The sequence below is a fragment of the Desmodus rotundus genome, chromosome 9 (assembly GCF_022682495.2).
Source record: "Desmodus rotundus isolate HL8 chromosome 9, HLdesRot8A.1, whole genome shotgun sequence".
Taxonomy (NCBI): Eukaryota; Metazoa; Chordata; class Mammalia; order Chiroptera; family Phyllostomidae; genus Desmodus; species Desmodus rotundus.
Window position 1 is genome coordinate 45,863,891 of NC_071395.1, and position 20,664 is coordinate 45,884,554.

The window sequence follows — 20,664 nt, forward strand, 5'->3', positions numbered from 1 at the left end:
CCCCTCATCTATCTACCCGGGAGCAAGACTCCCAAGTCATCTTCACCAGGAAGACAGAGCCCGTTGCAGGATCCTCCCTCCAAATCCAAAGGATGTGTAATGGCCTTCCCCTACCCGGCGCAGATCAAGTCTCCGATTATAAAGGGATTAGACAGCAGAGTTTCTTTCAGCCTGTATGACAGAGTGAGGTAGTTCCGGCTCAGAAGAGGAGGACCGATCCTGAGATCTCTGCTACTCTCCTAGAGCCGGGGGAGGCAGGAAGCACAAAGGTGTCCCAGACCGTCCCCTGGCGGCAGGGCGGGCGCCCGAACACTGCCCGGATCCAAAATGGCAGTATTGGAAGCCTGAGCGGGCGCCGGGAGGAGATCACGTGTCCGGGGCGGGGCCTGCGTCCAGGGGGCGGGGTGGGGCGGCACTCTAGGCCGAGCGGGAGGTCGAGGTTGCGGACGCTCGCTGGTGACGGATCTGGTGGCGGCTGCTGTGGGGGCGCTCGGCGGTCGGGGTCGAATCCGATCGAGCCATGAGCGTGGATAAGGCTGAGCTATGCGGGTCTCTGTTCACCTGGGTAGGTCGGGGGTGGGGCCAGGACAGGTATGCGCCCGTTCTTCTCTCCCGGGAGCCCCGGCCTGGGTTCGGTTCACCTTTCCATCCTGGGGCTGGGAGGAGGAACGGGGGGTCGTCGGCCTGCTGGGCCGTTGGAGTCTGGCCTATGCACCCGCCCCTGTCACATAGAAGGTCTGCGTGGACAGGTGAGGTCCCGCCTCTTCGTGGCTGGTCACGTGGGACGATGGCACAGGTGAACTGGCCTCGTGACGCATCGCCTGTGGGGACCAAGTGATTTGGTTCCGCCCTGACCAGGTCGCGGGATGTTTGTAGGACAGAGGTGAAGTGAGGCCACGCCCCCTCTGGTCCCAGTTGAGCAGAGGTCACTCTCCCAAGGACTTGGGGAGCAACAGGCCAGTTCCTGTTCAACCGTTCGCATTCAGTCGTGTGAGGTTTCTCCTGACCGTAAAAGTCTTCAGAAGGGCAGTGGTTCAGTGATCCCAGGCCCTGACGCTGCTTGTTGCGCTTTCCTCTTCCCCACAGTTGCAGACGTTCCACGTCCCACTCCCCTGTACCAGCCCTCAGGACCTGAGCAGTGGCCTGGCCATAGCCTATGTGCTGAACCAGATGTGAGTGGAGCTGAGCGGGAGGGTCCCCCCAAAAGTCCCCCAGCAGCTCATCTCACCTTCTCACCCCCAGAGACCCTTCCTGGTTCAACGAGGCCTGGCTCCAGCGCATCTCAGAGGACCCAGGTCCCAACTGGAGAATGAAGGTGACAGGTGGACTTGACTGGTGAAGAATGATCAGGGAAGGGTCAGCTAGACATATTTCCTGGGTGATAGACCTGGTTAGGGAGAGGGACAGATGTCTTGTGATCAGCAGATTATTTATTCTTTCATTCATCTATTGAGCAGGCCTGGGCAAGCAGCAAGGAGTAACAAAAACCTGCATGCATAAACATAAATGTTAACTACCAATGGCAATAAGTTGTATAGACAATAAAGCAGGCCATGAGTGAGAACAACTGGGGGTTGGTGGACGGTTACTCCCAAATGGGCTGATCTTGATGTAAGATTTGAAGGAACAGTATCCCACGCTAGGAAACAGCAGATGCAAAGGCCCTGAGTTGGGGATAAGCTTGGTGTGATTGAGTCAGAACAAAAAGCAAAGGAATGGTATGTGAGGTCATCAGGGGCCTGGCAAGGGAGGTGGATTCTATTTTAAGTGCTGTGCAAAGTCAAGAAGGTGTTTTAGCAGAGGAAAGGCACAACCTGGCTTGGGCTTAGAAAAGCTTCCCCTGACTGCTTGGAGAGGAATGGAGAGTGGAAGCTGAGACAGGAAGCTGGTGCAGTACTCCAGGGGAGAGATGGGGGAGAGATGTCTAGGGCAAAATGTTGGGGGGGGGCAGGTGGTGAGAAGTGATTGGGTTCTGGGAACATGTGAACAAGATGAGCAAGTGGATAAAAAGGGCAAGCAGCCAGAGAGATCAGGCCTAGGAGAGGGGACATTCAGACAGAGAATGAGGTGAAACAGGATAAGATGACCAGGACTTGGCAGGGGAGATGGAAATAAAGAATGGAATAGATTCAGGATGAGTGCCGCCTGGCCCATTCTGGGGGCTCTGGGACCCTGGACACAATTCCTTGTCTCTCCTCAGGTCGGCAACCTGAAGATGATCTTACAGAGCCTGGTGGAGTACTCCCAGGGTGTGAGTAACTGTAAAGGGGTTTAGGGGGCCGTATTGGGAGGAGAAGTGTCTGTAAGCCCCTGATACCCAGCCACTCACCCCTCCTCCCACCCCTCCTCAGGTCCTAGGACATCCCATTTTGGAGCAGCATCTCCCAGATGTGAGCCTCATTGGCCAGTTCTCAGACTCCGGAGAGCTTGGCAAGCTTCTTCAGCTGGTGCTGGGTTGTGCCATCAGTTGTGAGAAAAAGCAAGGTATGGGGGTTACAGGGTCCTTAAGGGAAGACCTAAGGAAATCCTCCTCCCCAGGTCTCAGTATCCCTAACCTTGATCCCCAGAGCACATCCAGAGAATTATGACGCTGGAGGAGTCAGTTCAGCATGTGGTGATGGAAGCCATCCAGGAGGTAGGTGGGGGTGCCCAACGTGGCAAGGAGCTGCAGGACAGAGGCAGTTGGGCACAGGCTCTGTCCTGGTATGGTCTGGGTTCTGCCTGGAAGTCAGCTAGCCAGATTTCCCTGTCTCGTGCCTGCCAGCTCCTCCCAGCTCTAAGTCTCAGTCTAGCTCTGTGACAATCAAAGGACCAGGCTTCCTTGTGTGCTGGACACATGGCAGGGGGTAGGGGGCAGCCTTCAGACTGGGGATATAGGGGAGAAATGGCTTTGTGGACAGGGGGATGGAGAGGTTCTCAGGATGGATCATGGAGGCCTTGAAGGCTGCCCTCAGAGGACCCAGCTTATCTCAGTGCCACCCCATGTCCCTCCAGTTCTTGACCAAAGAAACCCCTGATACCTTGTCACCGGAGACATATGGGAACTTTGACAGCCAGGTAAGGGTTTGGGGGGCCTGGTCAGGGTCCTGACCCCATTACTGATTCTCAGGGCTGCCTAACAGCAGGAAGGGCTTATTTTTAATTCTGAAAACTACCCTCATCCCTCAGGGTCCTAACTTCTTTCCTTGACGGTTCCCCAGGGTTCCTGAATCACCTTCCTCCAGTACCCTGGGGTCCCAGCCTTCTCTTCTTAGATCCTGAGGGTTTCTTGGATTCCTCCTCTCTGCCCCTAGAGATCCCAGCCTCCTTCCTCCAGTCTCCTCCCCTGGATTCCTGAGTTCCCTGCCCCTCCTTACCCCCGACCCCTCTCATCAGTCCCGCAGGTACTACTTTCTGAGTGAGGAGGCTGATGAGGGGGATGAGCTGCGGCAGCGCTGTCTGGACCTGGAGCGGCAGGTGCGGCTGAGGTGGGGGGACCACTGGTGCTTCCAGGGTAGGGTTACCTGCAACGCTCCCTCCCAGTTCTAGCTCACTGCACCTACTGCCCACAGCTGGTGCTCCTGTCAGAGGAGAAGCAGAGCCTGGCACAGGAGAATGCAGTGCTGCGGCAGCAGGTGGGCCAGTCAGAGGGTGAGGTGGCCACGGGCCTCACTGCCAAGAAGCTGCTGCTACTACAGTCCCAGCTGGAGCAGCTTCAGGAAGAGAACTACAGGTGTGGGCAGCTGGGGCTGGGGCCAGGCAGGCCAGGGGATTGCGGTGGGTGCAGTCCCCTCATGTGCCCACCTTCACACACCCCCAGGCTGGAGAACGGCAGGGAGGACGATCATCTGCGATGCATGGAGTTGGAGCGGGAGGTGGCTGAGCTGCAGCAGCGGAACCAGGCACTGACCAGCCTGGCCCAGGAGGCGCAGACCCTGAAGGATGAGATGGACGAGCTGCGGTGAGTGGTGGGTCCCTGGGTCTCCACCACACACCCCATTGCCAGAGTGCCCTTCTGATGCCAAGTACCTCTGTAACCCTGAAATGCCCAGTAGATCCCTATAATACCCTCCAGATTCCACAGTGCCATCTGAACCTCACACACTACCTGGACTCTGCTGTGTTCGCTGGCCCCCTGGATCCATGGTGTGTCCCCCAGGACCTCCCCAGTGTCCCCCTGTTATCCCACATTATTTCACCCAGGCCTCATAGCATCCCTGTAGCATCCCCCAGCAAGCCGAGGACCCTGCACAGTTCTCCACGGACCCCACTGCACCATTCTGGGTCTTATCATGTTCTAGGATCCCATGGTGTCCTCCGGGACCCAACGGTGCAATACCTTGCCATCTCTTGTAACCCCTACTGTGCCCCCATGACACGATTGTACTTTCTTATGACTCCATAGCACCCCAGTAACCCCAGGGTGCTTGGTGTGCCCCCGCAGCACTCACCCCCTTGACTCACTGTGCCTTCTGTAACCTCAAAGGTCTCCCCTGTGACCCCATGGCACCTCTGTAATGTTAAAATTCAAGGACCCCATAGTGCTCTGACCCCAAAGCTCCCCCATGACCCCTCTATTGCCCCTGCACCCACAGTGCCCACGTTGACCCCACAATCCTCATGACTAAAAGCGTCTTTGGGGGCTCCTTGATCCCTCTGGGCCCCATCATTCTCCCCATAACACTACAGCCATTCTCTGTCCCCACAATCCCACACCTGAGTATCCCTGAGTATGACTCTGGCTAGCACCGACACTTAGGCTCCCTTTATGCTCCCTAATGACCCCAACAGCACCAGATGCAGGATGACCCCTAACCTTCAAGACCCACCATCCCAAACTCAAATGCCCCCAGGCTGACATGACCCTTTCTGCCTTAAGGGCCTCACATCCCAGCTGAACCTTGACTTCAGACCCCAGCCATCTCTCCGCACTTGCCCCCTCCCCCAGGCAGTCCTCCGAGCGTGCTGGGCAGCTGGAGGCCACACTGAGCAGCTGCCAGCGCCGCCTGGGAGAGCTCAGAGAGCTGCGGCGGCAGGTGCGGCAGCTGGAGGAGCGCAACGCGGGCCACGCAGAGCGCACGCGGCAGCTAGAGGAGGAGCTGCGCAGGGCTGGCTCTTTGCGTGCCCAACTGGAGGCTCAACGGAGACAGGTACGGCAAGGGCTGCGGTGCCAGGGAGCCTGGGATCCTGTGCCTGTATATGAGCAGGGATGGAGGGGCCCCCATGGCTTGCTCCATTCACCTTGGGGACCCTCCACGTGGTGCTGAGCCCCTCGGAGATGAGTGCTCTCTCTTGTTTATATATATATGTGTGTGTGTGTGTATATATATATATATATATATATATATACACACACACACACATATATATATATAAAGTCACACCCTTTAGGCAGGCCAGCTTCTCTCTAGGTTTTAGGCCACGCCCCTCATCTTAAGCTCCACCCTCCAAGTTTTTGAGGCTGGGTCCTCTGGCCTCTCCCCTTTAACTTGAAACAAGTCCCTGCCCCTCCTTCCCACTCTGCGGTCCTCACACCTCCCCTCTGTTCAGGTTCAGGAACTGCAGGGCCAGTGGCAGGAGGAGGCCATGAAAGCTGAGAAATGGCTATTCGAGTGTCGCAATCTGGAGGAAAAGTATGAGTCCGTGACAAAGGAGAAGGAGGTGAGGCTGAGGTCTTACCACCCAAGCCCTGCCTTACTCATCATGGGGTAGCCCACTTAAGTGGGCCTCAAGTGGTGTCTCAAACCCCTTCCCTCCAGCGCCTGATGGCCGAGCGGGACTCACTGCGGGAGGCCAATGAGGAGCTGCGCTGCGCCCAGCTGCAGCCTCGGGGACCCACCCAGGCTGGTGAGTTTGGGGCCCATCCCAGGTGGTGTGTGTGGCCTGGGGGTGCCGTTAGGGCAGGCAGACGAGGCAGTGTCTTGGGCTTATTTAGGCTGGGAACAGAGCTAGGCCATGCTGGAGGGACACTACTGGGGAAAGGTTATGAGGGCCAACAGAAGGCAGGTGCTGTCCTCCTGAGCTCGGGGTGTGTCCAAGCATCAGGACTTCTTATCAGGTGGGGGTGGGGGTGGGGGCTTTTGTCAGGCTAGGCTTTTGGCCACACTTGAGCCCTCAAAGAGGATTCTTGGGCCCTGGCTGGTGTGGCTCAGTGGATTGAGCATTGGCCTGAGAACCAAGGGGTTTCCAGTTCGATTCCCAGTCACTGCTCATGCCTGAGTTGTAGGCCAGGTCCCAGTTGGGGGTGAGCAGGAGACAACCATGCCTTGATGTTTCTCTCCCTCTCTTTCTCCCTCCTTTCCCCTTTGTCTAAAGATAAATTTAAAATATCTTAAAAAAAAAAAAAGATGATTCTTGGAAAAAGGATCCTGGGGATGGGATCCTGAGCTGTGCAGCTACCTGAAAACTTTTCTTATCTCATATTCTTCAGACCCCTCGTTGGATCCCACTTCACCGGCTGTGGAAAACTTAGCAGCAGAGATGCTACCTGCGGAGCTCAGGTATTCTGGGGTCACTCAGAACTTTGGCCCCACCCTGGCCTGCCAGTGCCCACCCTCAGCCCTGCCCCCAGTGCAGGTATCTATCAGAGCCCAGCCAGCTTGGCTCCGTTTCCAAGTCCTAGGGGGGCTCCTAGGCCCACCCACTCATAATTCTGCTCTTACCTGTCCAGGCTGTAGCCCTATTGGTGTCTTTCCTCTCCAGGATCCATCCTCAGGGCACAAATTAGGCCCAATCCATCTGGCTCCAGTAGCCACAAAAAGTCCTATGCCCCAGCCCTGCCTCAATCGGGCCCTGACCCCCCAGGGCACAGCCCTGTCCTCTGTGTAGCTCCTGCTAGGTTCAGTACCCTGTGCCCTGTTCAGATGGGCTCTCCCTCCCCAGCTCTTCCCATTTCTGCGTCTTAGCTTACGCCTAGCTTTTCCGCAGCCCCTTCCCCAGTGTTTAAACCAGTTCCTGTACCCTCGCTCTTGCCTGGCTCCGTCCCTAGGCCCAGCTCATAGGCCTGCCCACTTGGGTTACACAGAACTCCGCTCACTACACCTAGGCCCAGTTCTCAGGATTAGTCCTACCCCACGGTCTGCCTGGGCTCTTCCCTAGGGCTCTGTCCCTTTCCTAGTACCCTACACCGGGCCAGCGGGGTGACTGGTCTCCAGCTCTGTTCAACTCCCTCCGGCCCGCAGGGAGACGCTCCTGCGGCTGCAGCTGGAAAACAAGCGGCTGTGCCAGCAGGAGGCGGCCGATCGCGAGCGGCAGGAGGAGCTGCAGCGCCACCTGGAGGAGGCCAACCGCGCCCGCCACGGGCTGGAGACACAGCACCGGTGAGGACAGTTGGAGGGCAGCTAGGTGCAGGCGTGGAGACAGGCCGAGGGCGGGCGCAGACACTGAGCGGCCATCCACCCCCGCAGGCTGAACCAGCAGCAGCTGTTAGAGCTGCGGGCCCAGGTGGAGGACCTACAGAAGGCACTGCAGGAGCAGGGGGGCAAGACCGAGGAGGACGTGAGTGCCCACCTCCTTCCTGCTTGGCCCTGCCTCCTGACCCCCAGTAACCCTCTTTTCTCTCCCCACTTGCTGCTTGATGCCCTATGCAGTCCATTGTAAGTACCATGATCCCAGGGTGACACTCCTGCCCTTACCCCGGGAAGTGGTTGGGACCTCTGGACACCCCAGAAGAGGCACTCACCCCATGCCTCTTCTCTCTTCCAGTCCGTCCTGCTGAAGAGGAAGCTACAGGAACACCTGTGAGTCCCAGAGGGATGGCACTCCTGGTGGTGAGGGAGGCTGGAGCAAAGGTGTGGGGTGTGCAGAGTCATTTGTGGAAATACAGACTGAAGGTTTAGATCTGGGTCTTAAAGGCCAAGGGAAGCAGTAAAGACTGTTTTGGGGGAGCCATGGGAGAGCCACATTCCCTTGCTGAGGGAATCTCAGCAAGGTAGTCTTGCCTTGTTGAAAGTGACAGTAGCCTTTTACTTTTTACAATGTTAAAAAAGAAACTATTTTAGCCCTGGCTTGTGTGGCTCAGTGGATTGAGTGCTGGTCTGCAAACCGGAAGGGTTCTGGTTCAATTCCCAGTCAGGGCCCATGCCTGTGTTGCCCGCCAGATTCCCAGTTGGGGGTGTGTGAGAGGCAACTGACTGATGTTTCTCCCACACAATGATGTTTCTTGACCTCTCTTTCTCCCTTCCCCCTATCTCTAAAAACTAAGTAAATAAATCTTAAAAAAAAAAAAAAGAAAGAAACTATTTTAAATAGTGATCACATTTGTAGTTTAAAAACCAAAATGTGTACCTCCCTGAACCCGCAGTTGGCTCAGCTCCCACCCTACTCCACTGCATTCCTATTCATTTGTTATGGGAATCCCTCCAGAGTTTTTTTTATTTTCAATTACAGTTTACATTTAATATTTTGTATTAGTTTCAGGTGTACAGCATAATGGTTAGACCATCATTTACTTTACAGAGTTTTTCTCCTTCCAGAATTTTAAAAACAAATGCAAATAAATATGAATGTAGATTTTTATTTTCATTTCTTGTTTACACAAAAGGTAGTATAATATATGCTAGCCCGCACTCGCTTTTCCTACTTAAAATGACAGGGAAATTTCTACAAACGAACAGCCATTCTTTTTTATGAATATAACAGCCTGTATTAACTGGGGTCCATGGGGGAAACTAGGCCTCACTGGAAATGATTTGAGTGGTTGTTTTCTCAGTTTTGGCCAACGATGGAATGTAGCTGAGTCTGACCCAGAGTACAGAAAAAGTTATTTCCTTACAGATGCTGGTTACCTGGAAGCATTAGTGCTTAATTCTCCTGTAGAATTATTGTCCAGAAAGGCTAGCATTTTTTGTGAATATCATAATGTATTTAACCCATTCTTTCTAGGTATTTGCAATTTCAAACAAAGCAACAAAGTGTAACACCTTGCATATGCATTGTTTCACTTGTGTGCAAGTATATCACAGAAGTGTGATTGGTGGCTCAGAGGGCACATGCCTTGGTCATTTCAGTGGACATAGCTAGTAGATGTTATACTATGTTTCATGTTCAATACATGATAATAGTGTCACCTACAGGGATGTTATCAAATCTTGTAGCATTTTCTTTTGTTGTAAGAAATTGGTATTCTAGAAAGATCGCTGGCTGCTGTGTGGAAAATGGTACTGAAGGGTTGAGAATAGAAGAGGCTGGCAAGGGGTAGAGGTGGCTAGATTAGCATGTGACCTCTGGAACAGGAGAAGTGGATAGATGGGGGGCTGGCCCAGGGGCCACCTGACTAGGGGGCTGGAGGGTTGTGGCTCTGGTGGTGGAGGAGGTGGAGGGGCCAAAGCACACAAACCCTGTGCTTGTGAGGCAGGCACAGAGGTCTCTGTGGCCGTGCAGGGGCACTTCTAGCCAGCTGGGAATGCCTTGGTAACCACCACCACTGCTTGTCCCCTGCCCCCAGGCAGAAGCTGCATGAGGCGGATCTGGAGCTGCAGCGGAAGCGTGAGTACATTGAGGAGCTTGAGCCACCTGCTGACAGCAGCAGTAAGTGGGGTTTGGCATTGAGATGAGTGGGGGGAGACCTGAGCTTGACGTGGAGCTGAGAGACCACCTTGCTCCTGCAGCAGCCAGGCGTATCGAGGAGCTTCAGGACAGCCTGCAGAAGAAGGATACAGACTTGCGGGCCATGGAGGAGCGGTACCGTCGCTATGTGGACAAGGCACGCACGGTGAGGATGCTGAGTGACCTTCTGCCCAGGTTGCTGCCTCATTGGGTCACGCTTCCTACCAGTTTGCACATCTTTGCTCCCCACCTCCACACCTGTCATACCACATCATGTCACAGACTTCTCCACCACGGCCATGAGTTCTCACACTTAAAATACCCCAATGCATTGAACAACCCGTGAGGCCAGAGCCAAGGCTGTGTCTTCCCCAACCCCTAGGTCATACAGACCCTGGAACCAAAGCAGCGGCCACCCAGGGGGGCGCTTCCGGAATTCCATACCTTGAGGACGCAGCTCTGGGAGCGGGAAGTCCGAATCCGGCACCTGGAGGTGGGTGCCCTCATCACTTCTCACTGCCCTCAGCACATCCAGGCCCTTGACTGTTGCCTCCTTGGCAGATGGACTTTGAGAAGAGTCGAAGTCAGCGGGAGCAGGAAGAAAAGCTGCTCATCAGTGCCTGGTATAATATGGTGAGTGTACCATCACCAGGGCTGGAGTGTTGGGGGTATCCCCTGGGCTCATCTGATGTCAACCACACCCCTCCCTGCAGGGCATGGCCTTACAGCAACGAGCAGGGGAAGAGCGGGCACCCGCCCATGCCCAGTCATTCCTGGCCCAGCAGCGCCTGGCCACCAATGCTCGCCGTGGACCATTGGGACGCCTAGCATCCCTGAACATGCGCTCCACCGACAAGCACTGACGTACCTCAGGATCCTGCCACCTGCCCAGCCAGTCAGGGCTTGATCCACCCTGGATTCCCTCTGGATTCCCCCAACTGCCCTGGGGCCCAGCATCATGCCTGGGTCAGCTGCTTGAGAGCCTTGAGGTCATGACCTGTGCCTTTTCTTCTCCCAAATGAAACAAGGGTACAGGACATGGTGGGAGGCAGGTACGGGGCTGTTCTTTTTAGCAATGTGATTCTTATCCTTAATATTCTCCCTGGAGTTAATGAGCTGCCAGGGTAGAAAGAGTGATTTTATATTTGAGAAGAAAAATAATAAAGACTTTCAATCTATTCTGGCTGAACTCTAGTGAGGGGAAGAAGATGGGCCAGGGATTCAAACCACTGCTTTTAAGAAAGGCCTGGCTTGTGGTCTCACTAAAGTGTGAGTAAGTGATATCACCCAGTGAGGGGTGAGAATCATATCTGTGTTTGTGTAATTGTGCATGTGTGATGGGTTTTGAAGACGCTTCAGACAAAAATCCCTGCCTTATGAAGCTGTTATGTCCAATGAAGGAAGACAGACACAGTAAAGGAAATAGATAAAAGTTTGATGTGAGAAGTGCTATAAAGAAAAATAAAGCAAGCAGAAGTGATGGGGTTGCAAGAGGTGGATTTGGGAGGTGGTGATTTTATTTTTTGAACTTTGATGAAAGTTTATTTGAGCCAGCCCTGACTGGTGTGGCTCAGTGGATTGGGTGTCATCCCACAAACTGAAAGGTCACCGGTTTGACTCCCGGTCAGGGCACATACCTGGGTTGCGCCCAAGCCCCTACCCAGTTGGGGGCGTGCGAGAGGCATCTGATCCATATTTCTCTCACACATGGATGTTTCTCTCCCTCTCTTCCTTCCTCTCTCTCTAAAGATAAATAAAATATATATTTTTAAAGTATTTGAGCCAAATTAACAACACGCTGGAGAGCAAGATCTCAAATGCTCCTGGAGGTGGTAATTTTTAATAAAAGGCCAGCAACGAGAAGACCTTACCAAGGAAGTGACATAACTTAAATAGAGACCCGAGAGAAGGGACGATGGGGCCATGTAGATGTCTAGAGAAGAGCAATCCAGCTGGACGGAACAGCATGTGCAAAGGCCCTGAGATGAGACCTTGCTTGGTGGGTTAGAGGGGCAGTGTAGAGTCAGAGAGGAGAAGGGAGGAGACGAAGACAGGGAGATTGTTCAGGGCCTCCTGAGCTGTGTGGAAGACTTAAGTTTTTATTCTAAGTGAAGTGAGAGTCAGGGAGGGTTCTAAACAAGGGAAGGATGTTACCTGATTCAGGTGTTCATAGGCTCCCTTTGGCTGTTGTGGGTAGAATTGACTGGGGTGTTGGGACCAGAGCTGGGAGACAAGGACAGAAGTTACTAGTCCAGCTGGGTGGGTGTATGACAGTGGGGTCTCTAGCCATGGTGGGGGCCCTAGAGGAAGGGGGAATGCCTGGAGTCTGGATACAATTTGAAGACCAAGCCAATGGGATTTGCTGCTGGGTTGATGTGGAGGGGTGAGAGAAAGAGAGGAGTTAATGACTCCAGGGTTTGGCCTCATTATTTGGAAGGACAAAGCCAACAAAGAGAGGCTGGGGACCCAATAGGGAGCTGGTTCAGGGACATGTTATGTCCCAGATGCCTGGGAGATCCCCACATGGAGACATGGAGAAGACAGTTGGATCTATGGGTCTAGAAATGGCTGGACTTCTAAATACAGGAGTCATTGGCACATGATTGAATTAAGACCAGGAGCACTAAAAGGGTATCTGAAAATTCAGGGATTTGGGGTGGAGAGGTTGTTTGCAGAACCACAAATCAAGGCTGATAAGAGGAAGCTGTGGTCCTGGGACTGTGACTGGTACATTGATAAATGGATAAAGTCGTGCGCACTGATGGGGCCATTTCAGAGAGCAGAGTTTGAGAAGTATCAGGGCATCAGATGACCTGGACAATTTCTCAGATCTGACTTAGCACAATGCCTGGCAGGAAAAGTCATGCTAACAAAGTAGAAACCACTAACATTTTATTGAGTACCTATTATGTACTGCACACTTTAAAGCTATCATTTCATTACCATCCTCATAATTCAAAGATGTAGGCACTCACATCCCATTTTAGGGAAACAATAAAGGCAGGAAACACTGAAAGAGGCCTCTCAGGCAGTACGGGGTGGGAAGTAGAGCTGGTGGGAAGGATGAGCTGATCAGCAGCTGAAAGAATCCCCCACCCTTAGCCCAGTGCCTGGCCCACAGGAGATGCAGGACAGATGTGAAGGCAGGAGCACAGGTAGCAGGAACTGGTCAAAAACCAGCAGGTGAAATCCACAGGTGGCTTATGCAGACCCCTACTGCTGCCTGGGTGCGGTGTGGGTCTTGGTTCCCTGTTCTTGGGCACCCGGGGCCCGGGCCCGAGAATCTCAGGCGAGACTCTCCTCCTCCTCACCAATGGGGCTGGGCAGCCAGGGTGGAGCGGGCCCCCGGAGCCCCGGCATGGGCATCGTGGTGAAGGGCTCAGCAGCAGGTCCAGGGGCTGGCGGCTCTGGCCCAGTGGAGGGCTCAAGGTCCGACTCTCGAAGGCTGGAGTCCAGTACTAGGTCCCCACAGCTGCACTCCGAGGCCGCGCCATCCAGGGCGCTCGTGCAGCTGGCGGCCACTGATGCCTCCGACACGCAGCTGTTCTTGCGGCGCAGCAAAGACAGTCGCCGGCCCAGCAGGCCTCCCGTGGCCATGCCCGTGCCTACCGGCAGGAGGCGCTGCAAAAAGTCAATAGGCGCCTCGCCCAGCGACACGTCCACACTATCGGGCCGCTGGAATTGCATGTCCTCCTTGGCCAACCTGTGGCACGAACAGCGGGTCAGCACTGCAACCTTGCCCCTCTCCTTGGTTGAAAGAGCTGAGACAGAGGCCTGCTTTTCCTAGCTCCACCCACACATTTGTCTTACCTGCCCCAAAATAACTTGACCCCTCACTGGAGGGCCTGCCCTTATCCTTTGGCTCTGGCTCTGCTCAAATTTAGTCCTCAAAGCCTTAGTTGCGGCATCGTATCGCCTCTGGCCAAATGTCCAGTCTTCATACACCTTAGCCCTTATCTCTGACTCCAATTAGTGGCCTGGTCCCAGACCTTGACCCCAATCCCTATCCTCATAGACTTTAGCCCTTAGACCCAGATCTCGAGTCTAGCCCTTAGCCCTGTTGTGGTACCCCGCAGCCCCTTCATTCAGACATTCCTTGCAGAGCCAGAAGCTTCTCCTCAAGAGGCCCCGCCCACCCCATTGGCTCACGTGATATCAAAGGTGGAGCCCTGGAAGGAGGGCTGCTGTCTCTGAAAGGCTGTGGCCGTGGTGTAGGGGGCTCGAGCCTCCGCGGTGTCCCAGTACAGGTCCTTTTCCAGCATAGCCAGGTCGTCGTACATCTCATCCACAGCCAGCATAGACACCTGCAGGCGCGGACAGTGGACTAAGTGGGGAGGAGGGGTAGCAAGGCGCGGGGCACCATGGGGTGGGTAGGAGTGTGATAACAAAGAGAGAAGGATGGCTCAGAGGCCACACCTGGGTAAATTGTGGCATGGTTGGGGCCAGGGCTACTTTGGAAGCCAGGGAATGGTCACAACTGAGTCTCACCTGGAAGTTGCGGTCGATGAGAAAGTTAGTCTCAAAATCGTCGTCATCTTCTCCAAAGGGGTTGATGAGTTGTTCTGCTACCTTAGTGGGCAGGAGGGAGATAAGCAGAGACCTGAGAACCCCTGCCCACTCCACTCCTGGAGTCCCAGCCTGGTGGTGCTGGGGAGGGGGGCACGCACCTTAAGCCAGCCCGCGTAGAAGAAGAACTGCAGCAGAGTGAAGACTGGCACAATCAGATCAAGATTGTGGTCTTTGTAACCCTGCGCAGGGTCTAGGAACTGGCGACCGATGAGGCAGGCCAGGAAATAACTGTACACTGCGATGGTCACCACCTAGGGGAGGGCAGCTGCCAAGTCAGGGCTCTCCTGGCCTCAGGGGTTGTGGAGAGACCAGGGCTAGGATAGGGAGTCACTGTGATGGGGTCTTAGCTGCCCCTCAGTTTCCCCTTGAGACCAGTGTACCTGACAATGGATCTAAATGGGCATGGTGGGGTTACCTGGGTGTAGACAAGGGGTACGCTTATCCAATCGTAGTGAAAGAGCATCGAACACTTGCCCCGAAACACAGTCAGCTCCTGGGGGTGGATACGAGGTATGAAGGGGCCTGATGTGAGCTCACACGTGGGGATTAAGGTGGGTACTTGGGACAGAGGTGACTGGCCACCTGGTGGAAAGTGATGGCTTCTGGGAGCTCTGGGGAGATTATTTAATGGTGACTGTACACTTGGGGTGGGGGACCCATAGAGATAGATGCGCACCAGGGACTGCTAGGTAAGAGTGTTTCCAATCAGCCTCGTGGGAGGCATGTGGCAGGCTGTCGTCTGACACAATTCCAGGAGAGTGGGGTACAATTTCTCCAGTATTTTGGATGAATGACCCAGCTGGTGAACTCACCTCGAGCAGCAGTTTAAGGGCGCTGTTGTCGCGGATGCGGCCCTCGCGCCTGGCCTGTGCCGCCAGGTTAGAGAACCAGACGCAGGGCACCCAATACTTGTTGTAGGATGCGTTCAGGTTCTCGAACTTCTTGCGCTCTTCACGGGTCATAAACCCTGGAGGAGTGAAGTTGGGGTTACTTGCTCACCGTCTCGTCCTTACTGGGGTTATACGCCCAGCCCTCTGTCATGGCCCTGCCTCCCCCTTTCCCCTCCCCACTCCCCAGCCCGCCTTACTTCCCGCCCCGGGCCTCACCAGCCTCCACCACGTGGTCTATAGTGGGGAAGCGCTTGAAGACGGCGGTGCTGACGGAGCGCAGGATGAGCACTGCCGAGAGCCCTGCGTAGCGCATGAGTGTGCGCCGGTAGAGGCGGCCACGCTCGTCGCGTCCGTGCACTGTGCCCGATACTGCGCACATGAGGGCATCGGGCAGCGGCATGCAGAGGTACTGATTCCACCAGCGGTGTACCACCAGGTTCACGTAGAAGCCTGCACAGAGCCAGGAATGGGGGGCTCAGTGGGGACACTAGGGCCAGGGGTTCGGCGGCCCAGGTCGTGGGAAGAGGAGTGAAATAGGGTCTGCATCAGCGACACGGGGCAGGCTGGTCACTCTGACCACGCGGGGCCACTTGGAGTGGGAACTTGGGGGTCTAGTCCTGAGGCCACAGTTGCTGGAGCAGTCTGGGCTACCCTGGCTACTAGGAGGTCACCTGGGATGGGGCGCTGGGATTCCTGCATGGGGGCAAAGGCACAGGGCCCCGCCGCAGGGAGCCCCTGAGCCACAGATGTGAGAAGGGGTTGCGCACAGGATCTACGTCAAGGGTCCTGGAGCAGGCTGATCATCCACGTGGGCAGAGAGCAATGGGAAGGAGGCTGGGGGTCGGGACTTGTCAGAGAAATTCTTCCTTCCTAGGCTGGACTTGAGAGGATGGATTCATGAGGTCCCTGGAGGACGTCCGGTCTCTGGAGCCCAGGATGCAGGGAGGGGGCACTAGGAATCTTATGCAGACACCGGTAGGAGTGCCTGAGATGCCCAGGAATAAACATATGGGTGAATTGGCACTCTCTCAAGGGGCACTGTGACCAGGTGATAGCCAAGGGGCCACAGCCGGCATAGAGGATACAGAAAGGGAGGTCAGTGGGGCTGGACTTGAGGGGGCTCTCAGGGGGGCAGGCATGGGGGGATCTCCAAAAGGAATGAATGGGTTTCTCCGGATGGAGGAATGGGGAACTGGGAGCGCGACACCCTGGAACACACCGAGCACGAAGGACAGGGGGATGAGACTGGCGTACTGGTCGCAGTAGATGACGAGCTTCTCGAAGTAGCGCTTCTGCTCTTCAGTCAGCACGAAGCTGCAGGGAGGGGTGCGTGTCACCGGTGAGCCCTCTCAGCTGCCAATCTCTGCCGGCGCCCCACACCCGGGCCTCTTCCCAGCCCACTCTGACCCACACGCTCACCCCCGGCCGCCTCACCGATAGGCAGCACTCAGCACCATGTAGAGCCCAAGAAAACAGAGCAGTTCCCTCCACAGAAGTTTGTAGATGCTGCCGCGCCACAGCAGTAGCAGCTGCGAGAAGCCTCCGAAGCGTGCGTTGGCCACACGGGCTGTGTAGGTGACGGTCATCGCGGCGCCGTCCGGTGGGACCAGAGAAGGTGAGGCCAGACCCCACCCCCACCTGTGACCGACAAACAGGGGACCTGGAGGGAAGGGCTGGGGGCACGGCGGGCGGTGGTAGAGAGGAATGGGGTGATTCAGCTCAACGTTCCCGCCCTGCCCAGCCACCTCCTCAGTCCAGTCTCCTCCCAGTCTTGCTCCGTCCCACCCCCAGCTGCCACTTCTCCCCAAACCTTCTCCCGTGGGCCACCCCTTTTTTGGACTCTCGCTTTCCACATCTTGTGCCCACCTCCTCAGCCCCTCTCACCAGCCCCAACCGCCCAAACCCTTGAGTTAACCACGGTGTCTTCAATCCCATCCCATCCACATTACCTGGGCTCCATCTGAAACCTCCCCCATGCCCCTAGTCCCCAGTGCCTCCCTTTCTGGATTTTCAAGGCTCTGACTGCCCCCCTACACCATTCCTCTCATATCCCACTTCTGTCTCCCCCCACTCCCCTAGCTCCCAGTCTCTGCCCTCCCTCCACCGCCACACTCTTTTGAAGAAGCTGTACAAAGCCCTGTCCTCAAAACTCCAGGCTACCAGTTCCTCTCCGACACTCCCTCTGCCTCAAGCAGGACCCCTCTCCTGCGCAGCTGCCCCAGCCTATCCACCCTCCCCACTTCATTATTCTTCCCCTTCTCCTGGGTCCCCCTTCATCTTTCCTCTGTTCGTGTCCAGCCTTCTAAGCTCTCCACTCTGTACTCCAAGGATTCTGATGGGTTCATGCCTGACTCCTGTCCACAAGTCCACCTGTCCTCAGAGTCTCCTATTCCCCTGGGCCCTTCTCACCTGATGGTGGGTGCAGGACACACGGGGACAGGGACAAGATGGGCAAGTGGCTTCAGCATTGGGTGGGGCTGAAGTCAGACCCTGGGGTGGGAGGGGGCTGAGGGATGGGTGTGGATGGTCCCTCCCTGGCCTTCCCCCCTGAGCTGCAGCCTCAGAACTTTGGAGAAGTCTAGCCAGTTTGTTACCTGGATCAGGGGGAGAAATCCACCCAGGCCTCCCTTGCTCCTCCCCATCTCGCTTCCTAGCATTCACTGGTAGGTTCAAGGAATCCTAGAACTAGAGCTGGGGGAGGGAGCAGGGACCATGTCCTTCCCAGCCTTAGACACACACACACACTGCTCAGAGGGGCTGGTTCACTTCACAGTCACTTGTAATCATACGCTGTCACAAAGATGTACTCTGAAACACACACCACAGACCCAGCCACATATTCAGCTTTCCTCAACACTGACACAACCATCATGATCCAGAGAGCAGTAGGTTCTGTGACAGAGAAAGTCACAAGTCACCTAGCTCTCACATTCAGGTATATGGCAGATGGACCCTATCCCAGCAGGATCCCAGCCACCAGTCACCCAGGAACACATGGGCAGGGGCCCAAGGCCCAGCATTCCCTCCTGATTGCACCATGGAACAAAGGCACATTCACAATCAGCTAAGCGCAGACCCCACCCAGAGCCCAGAAAGCGTGCACACACACAGGTGCACACCATCCCACAGAGGGCAGTAGCACCTTCCCTGCACAGATACACCCATGCTCACACACCAGATGCGGGAATGCCTGCCCTCTACACAACTGTACACACTCCAGGGGGCCCTTAGACACACTCACAACAGTAACCCCTCAAGAGTCCTGAAGACCCTGAGGGGCACATCCAGACGGGGTCACGTTCACAAGCCCTCATGAAACTCACCTGCATTTGCACACTGATAAGTAAGACACCTCTCCCCTTGCCCCCTCACTGCGGTGTGTAGGCATCCCTTCCCCCATTTACACGCACCTCAGATCTCAGATCCTCTCACACAAGCTTGTGTGCCACGAACACACAAGCTTGGGGACACAAAAACTCATCCCTACATTTGGCATGGACAGAGGACAGACATTTACCCCTTCACAGACACGCGCACAAAGGGGTCACTCCCAGCCTGGCACAAACAGCTTCTCTATCCCATCTTTCAAACACACAGCCTGGTGTGGGAGTGGTGGAGGCTCAGGAGTCCACCCTGTGTACTAGAAGTGCAGATGTCTTTACATGGCCCCACCCAGAAGCCCTGCCAGCCAGGATACTTTGTTCTAAGGCTGGCAGACGCCTGCCCCACCTGGGGTAATTAGGAACCAGCCCAGGCTGGCCATCCCCAAACCCGCTCCTCTCCTGTCCAGCTGCTGGACAGTCAATAAAAGTGGATGAGGGGTGGCACTGCCAGCTATGGGCCCTGGGGAGGCTTCAAGTTGGTGGGGCTCTATTCCCGACCAGAGTCCTCCAGTCTCTAGGGTGTATTTTTTTTTTTTAAAGATTTTATCTTTTTTAGATAGAGGGGAAGTGGGGAGAAAGAGAGGGAAACACCAACATGTAGTTGCCTGTCCTGTGCCCCCAGCAGGGACCTGACCTGGCCTGCAACCCAGGCATGTGCCCTGACCAGGAATCAAAGTGGTGACCCCTTGGTTCACAGGCTGGCGCTCAATCCACTGAGCCACACCAGCCAGGGCTAGAGTGTATCTTTTTTGAAAAAAAAAATTATAAAGAGGGGGAGAGAAACATCAGTCTGTTTGCCTCTCAAGCACCCCCTACTGGGGACCTGGCCTGCAACCCAGGCATGTGCCCTGACTGGGTATTGAACCAGTGACCTTTTGGTTCACAGTCCAGTGCTCAATCCACTGAGCCACACCTAGGATGTATCTTTATACACACTGCAGCCAGACTCCTCTTCCCCCCTCCTTGTGCTCATTCCGTCCTCTAGTTCACAGTGTCCCCATGCAGTTCTGACTGCTGGATCCCTGCTGGGCTAGGGGCAGATTGCCCAAGCTAGTTCACATGCTTAAATGTAACAACGAGTAACAACACTCTGGCAGGTAAATGCCTGGTGCTCTCATAAAGAGGTTACTTATTTCATCTCATTGAGTCCTTACAAGCAGGCTTATGAAATTGGTGATTGTCACTCCCACTACCTGGGACACTGAGGCAAAAAAGACACAGCCCTTTCAGTGCACAACTGGGATTTGAATCCAGATGTTTCAGCTGGGAACCTGGGGTCTTTGCCACGGGCTGCACCACTGTGTTTGTTTATAAGTGCCACCTGGACATGCCCACACCTGCTTGTGTACACCTAGCGCAACCAAGTCAAGGACACGTCTGGGCTGGTGGCTGGGTTCCCCTTACATGCATGCACACACACCCTGACACACCCAGACCCTGGGTGTACAGTTTGAACACCACTTCCTGACTCATATGCATCCTCAGGCACCTCTTGTCCATTTTCCCCTGCCCCCGCAAAACAACAGCTCTGGCTTGGAACCTGCAAATGCTGGAGGTCTTCCCAGTCCTCTGTCTCCCACGGGGGGTGGGGGGGCGGATGAATGCGGCTGTCCAGGCAGCGGCAAAGGGAGGAGGGAGAGGATAAAGGGGCCCACTGGGTGCCTTTCAGGCTGCCATGTTGACCCTGCAAGGGTCAGGGAAATCTGTCCTTCAGCTCTCTGAATGGCCACACTTGTGTCTCCATTTTGGGATGAAGCTCCAACTACAACACGAGGACACTCAGTGAGACGACTACAAGAAGAGCAAGACTTCAGGGTCTCTCTGGCCTGTGTCCTCCGCCATCCTGTCCCCGATCTGCCGGGTGTAGCTGTGCTGGGAGGAGCTGATGTCACCCCACGGGGGCAGGAATTGGGGGGTGGAGACTGTTAATCCCCAGTCTGGCCAGCCCAACCTCTGCCCAGGGTGCCCACTAATTTCCAAAGCAAACAGCAGGCAGTGCTGGGCCGCTGCCGGCCTAATCCACTCCCTACCAGCCTGGGGCTCTCCAAGAGGCCTCCTGGTTCCCACGCTCTGAGCCTCAAAGGAAGGGGATATATGTCCCTTCCACTCTACGGACACCGCTACCTACAGAGAGCTAAAAAAAATCACCCCTTACTGAAGACACCCACCTTCCAAAAATGCTAAACAACACCTTCGTTAGGTCTGTTGTGACTGTGCCCCTTTAAACGTGACATCTTTGTGTAACGTACAATCTGTGCAACTCTATATGGAGGCGCTGACTCCCAAACCCTTGTATG

At 55.2% G+C, this 20,664-nt stretch overlaps 2 protein-coding genes across 8 annotated transcripts; one reads left to right on the plus strand and one right to left on the minus strand.

Moving 5' to 3' along the window:
* The first annotated feature begins 413 nt into the window (after positions 1-413).
* HOOK2 (hook microtubule tethering protein 2) lies at positions 414-10,703 on the plus strand. Of its 6 annotated transcripts, none has more exons than XR_008425173.1 (22): positions 414-591; positions 1,087-1,172; positions 1,243-1,315; positions 2,201-2,251; positions 2,352-2,484; positions 2,568-2,635; positions 2,995-3,057; positions 3,376-3,456; positions 3,552-3,712; positions 3,800-3,940; positions 4,928-5,129; positions 5,530-5,640; positions 5,739-5,826; positions 6,410-6,479; positions 7,161-7,298; positions 7,386-7,476; positions 7,684-7,718; positions 9,429-9,507; positions 9,588-9,691; positions 9,908-10,018; positions 10,087-10,158; positions 10,239-10,304. XR_008425173.1 is itself a non-coding variant. In XM_045192572.3 (22 exons), exons 1-22 carry the CDS (start codon positions 544-546, stop codon positions 10,386-10,388), a joined length of 2,160 nt encoding a protein of 719 aa, XP_045048507.1. In that variant the 5' UTR covers positions 414-543; the 3' UTR covers positions 10,389-10,703. The 6 variants fall into 6 exon arrangements, 4 of the variants coding, with proteins under 4 accessions (XP_045048507.1, XP_045048508.1, XP_024412823.1 ...); XR_008425174.1 differs by having other exon boundaries at positions 9,591-9,691; XM_045192572.3 differs by having other exon boundaries at positions 9,425-9,507; positions 10,239-10,703.
* Positions 10,704-12,420: 1,717 nt separating this feature from the next.
* On the minus strand, positions 12,421-16,698 carry BEST2 (bestrophin 2). 2 transcript variants are annotated; one of them, XM_024557074.3, is made up of 9 exons: positions 16,419-16,698; positions 16,204-16,298; positions 15,201-15,434; positions 14,907-15,061; positions 14,510-14,587; positions 14,193-14,345; positions 14,014-14,094; positions 13,675-13,829; positions 12,421-13,228 (listed from the first exon to the last, which is right to left on the minus strand). In XM_024557074.3, exons 1-9 carry the CDS (start codon positions 16,568-16,570, stop codon positions 12,811-12,813), a joined length of 1,521 nt encoding a protein of 506 aa, XP_024412842.2. In that variant the 5' UTR covers positions 16,571-16,698; the 3' UTR covers positions 12,421-12,810. The 2 variants fall into 2 exon arrangements, with proteins under 2 accessions (XP_024412842.2, XP_045048468.2); XM_045192533.2 differs by having other exon boundaries at positions 16,404-16,486.
* Between the last annotated feature and the right edge of the window lie 3,966 nt (positions 16,699-20,664).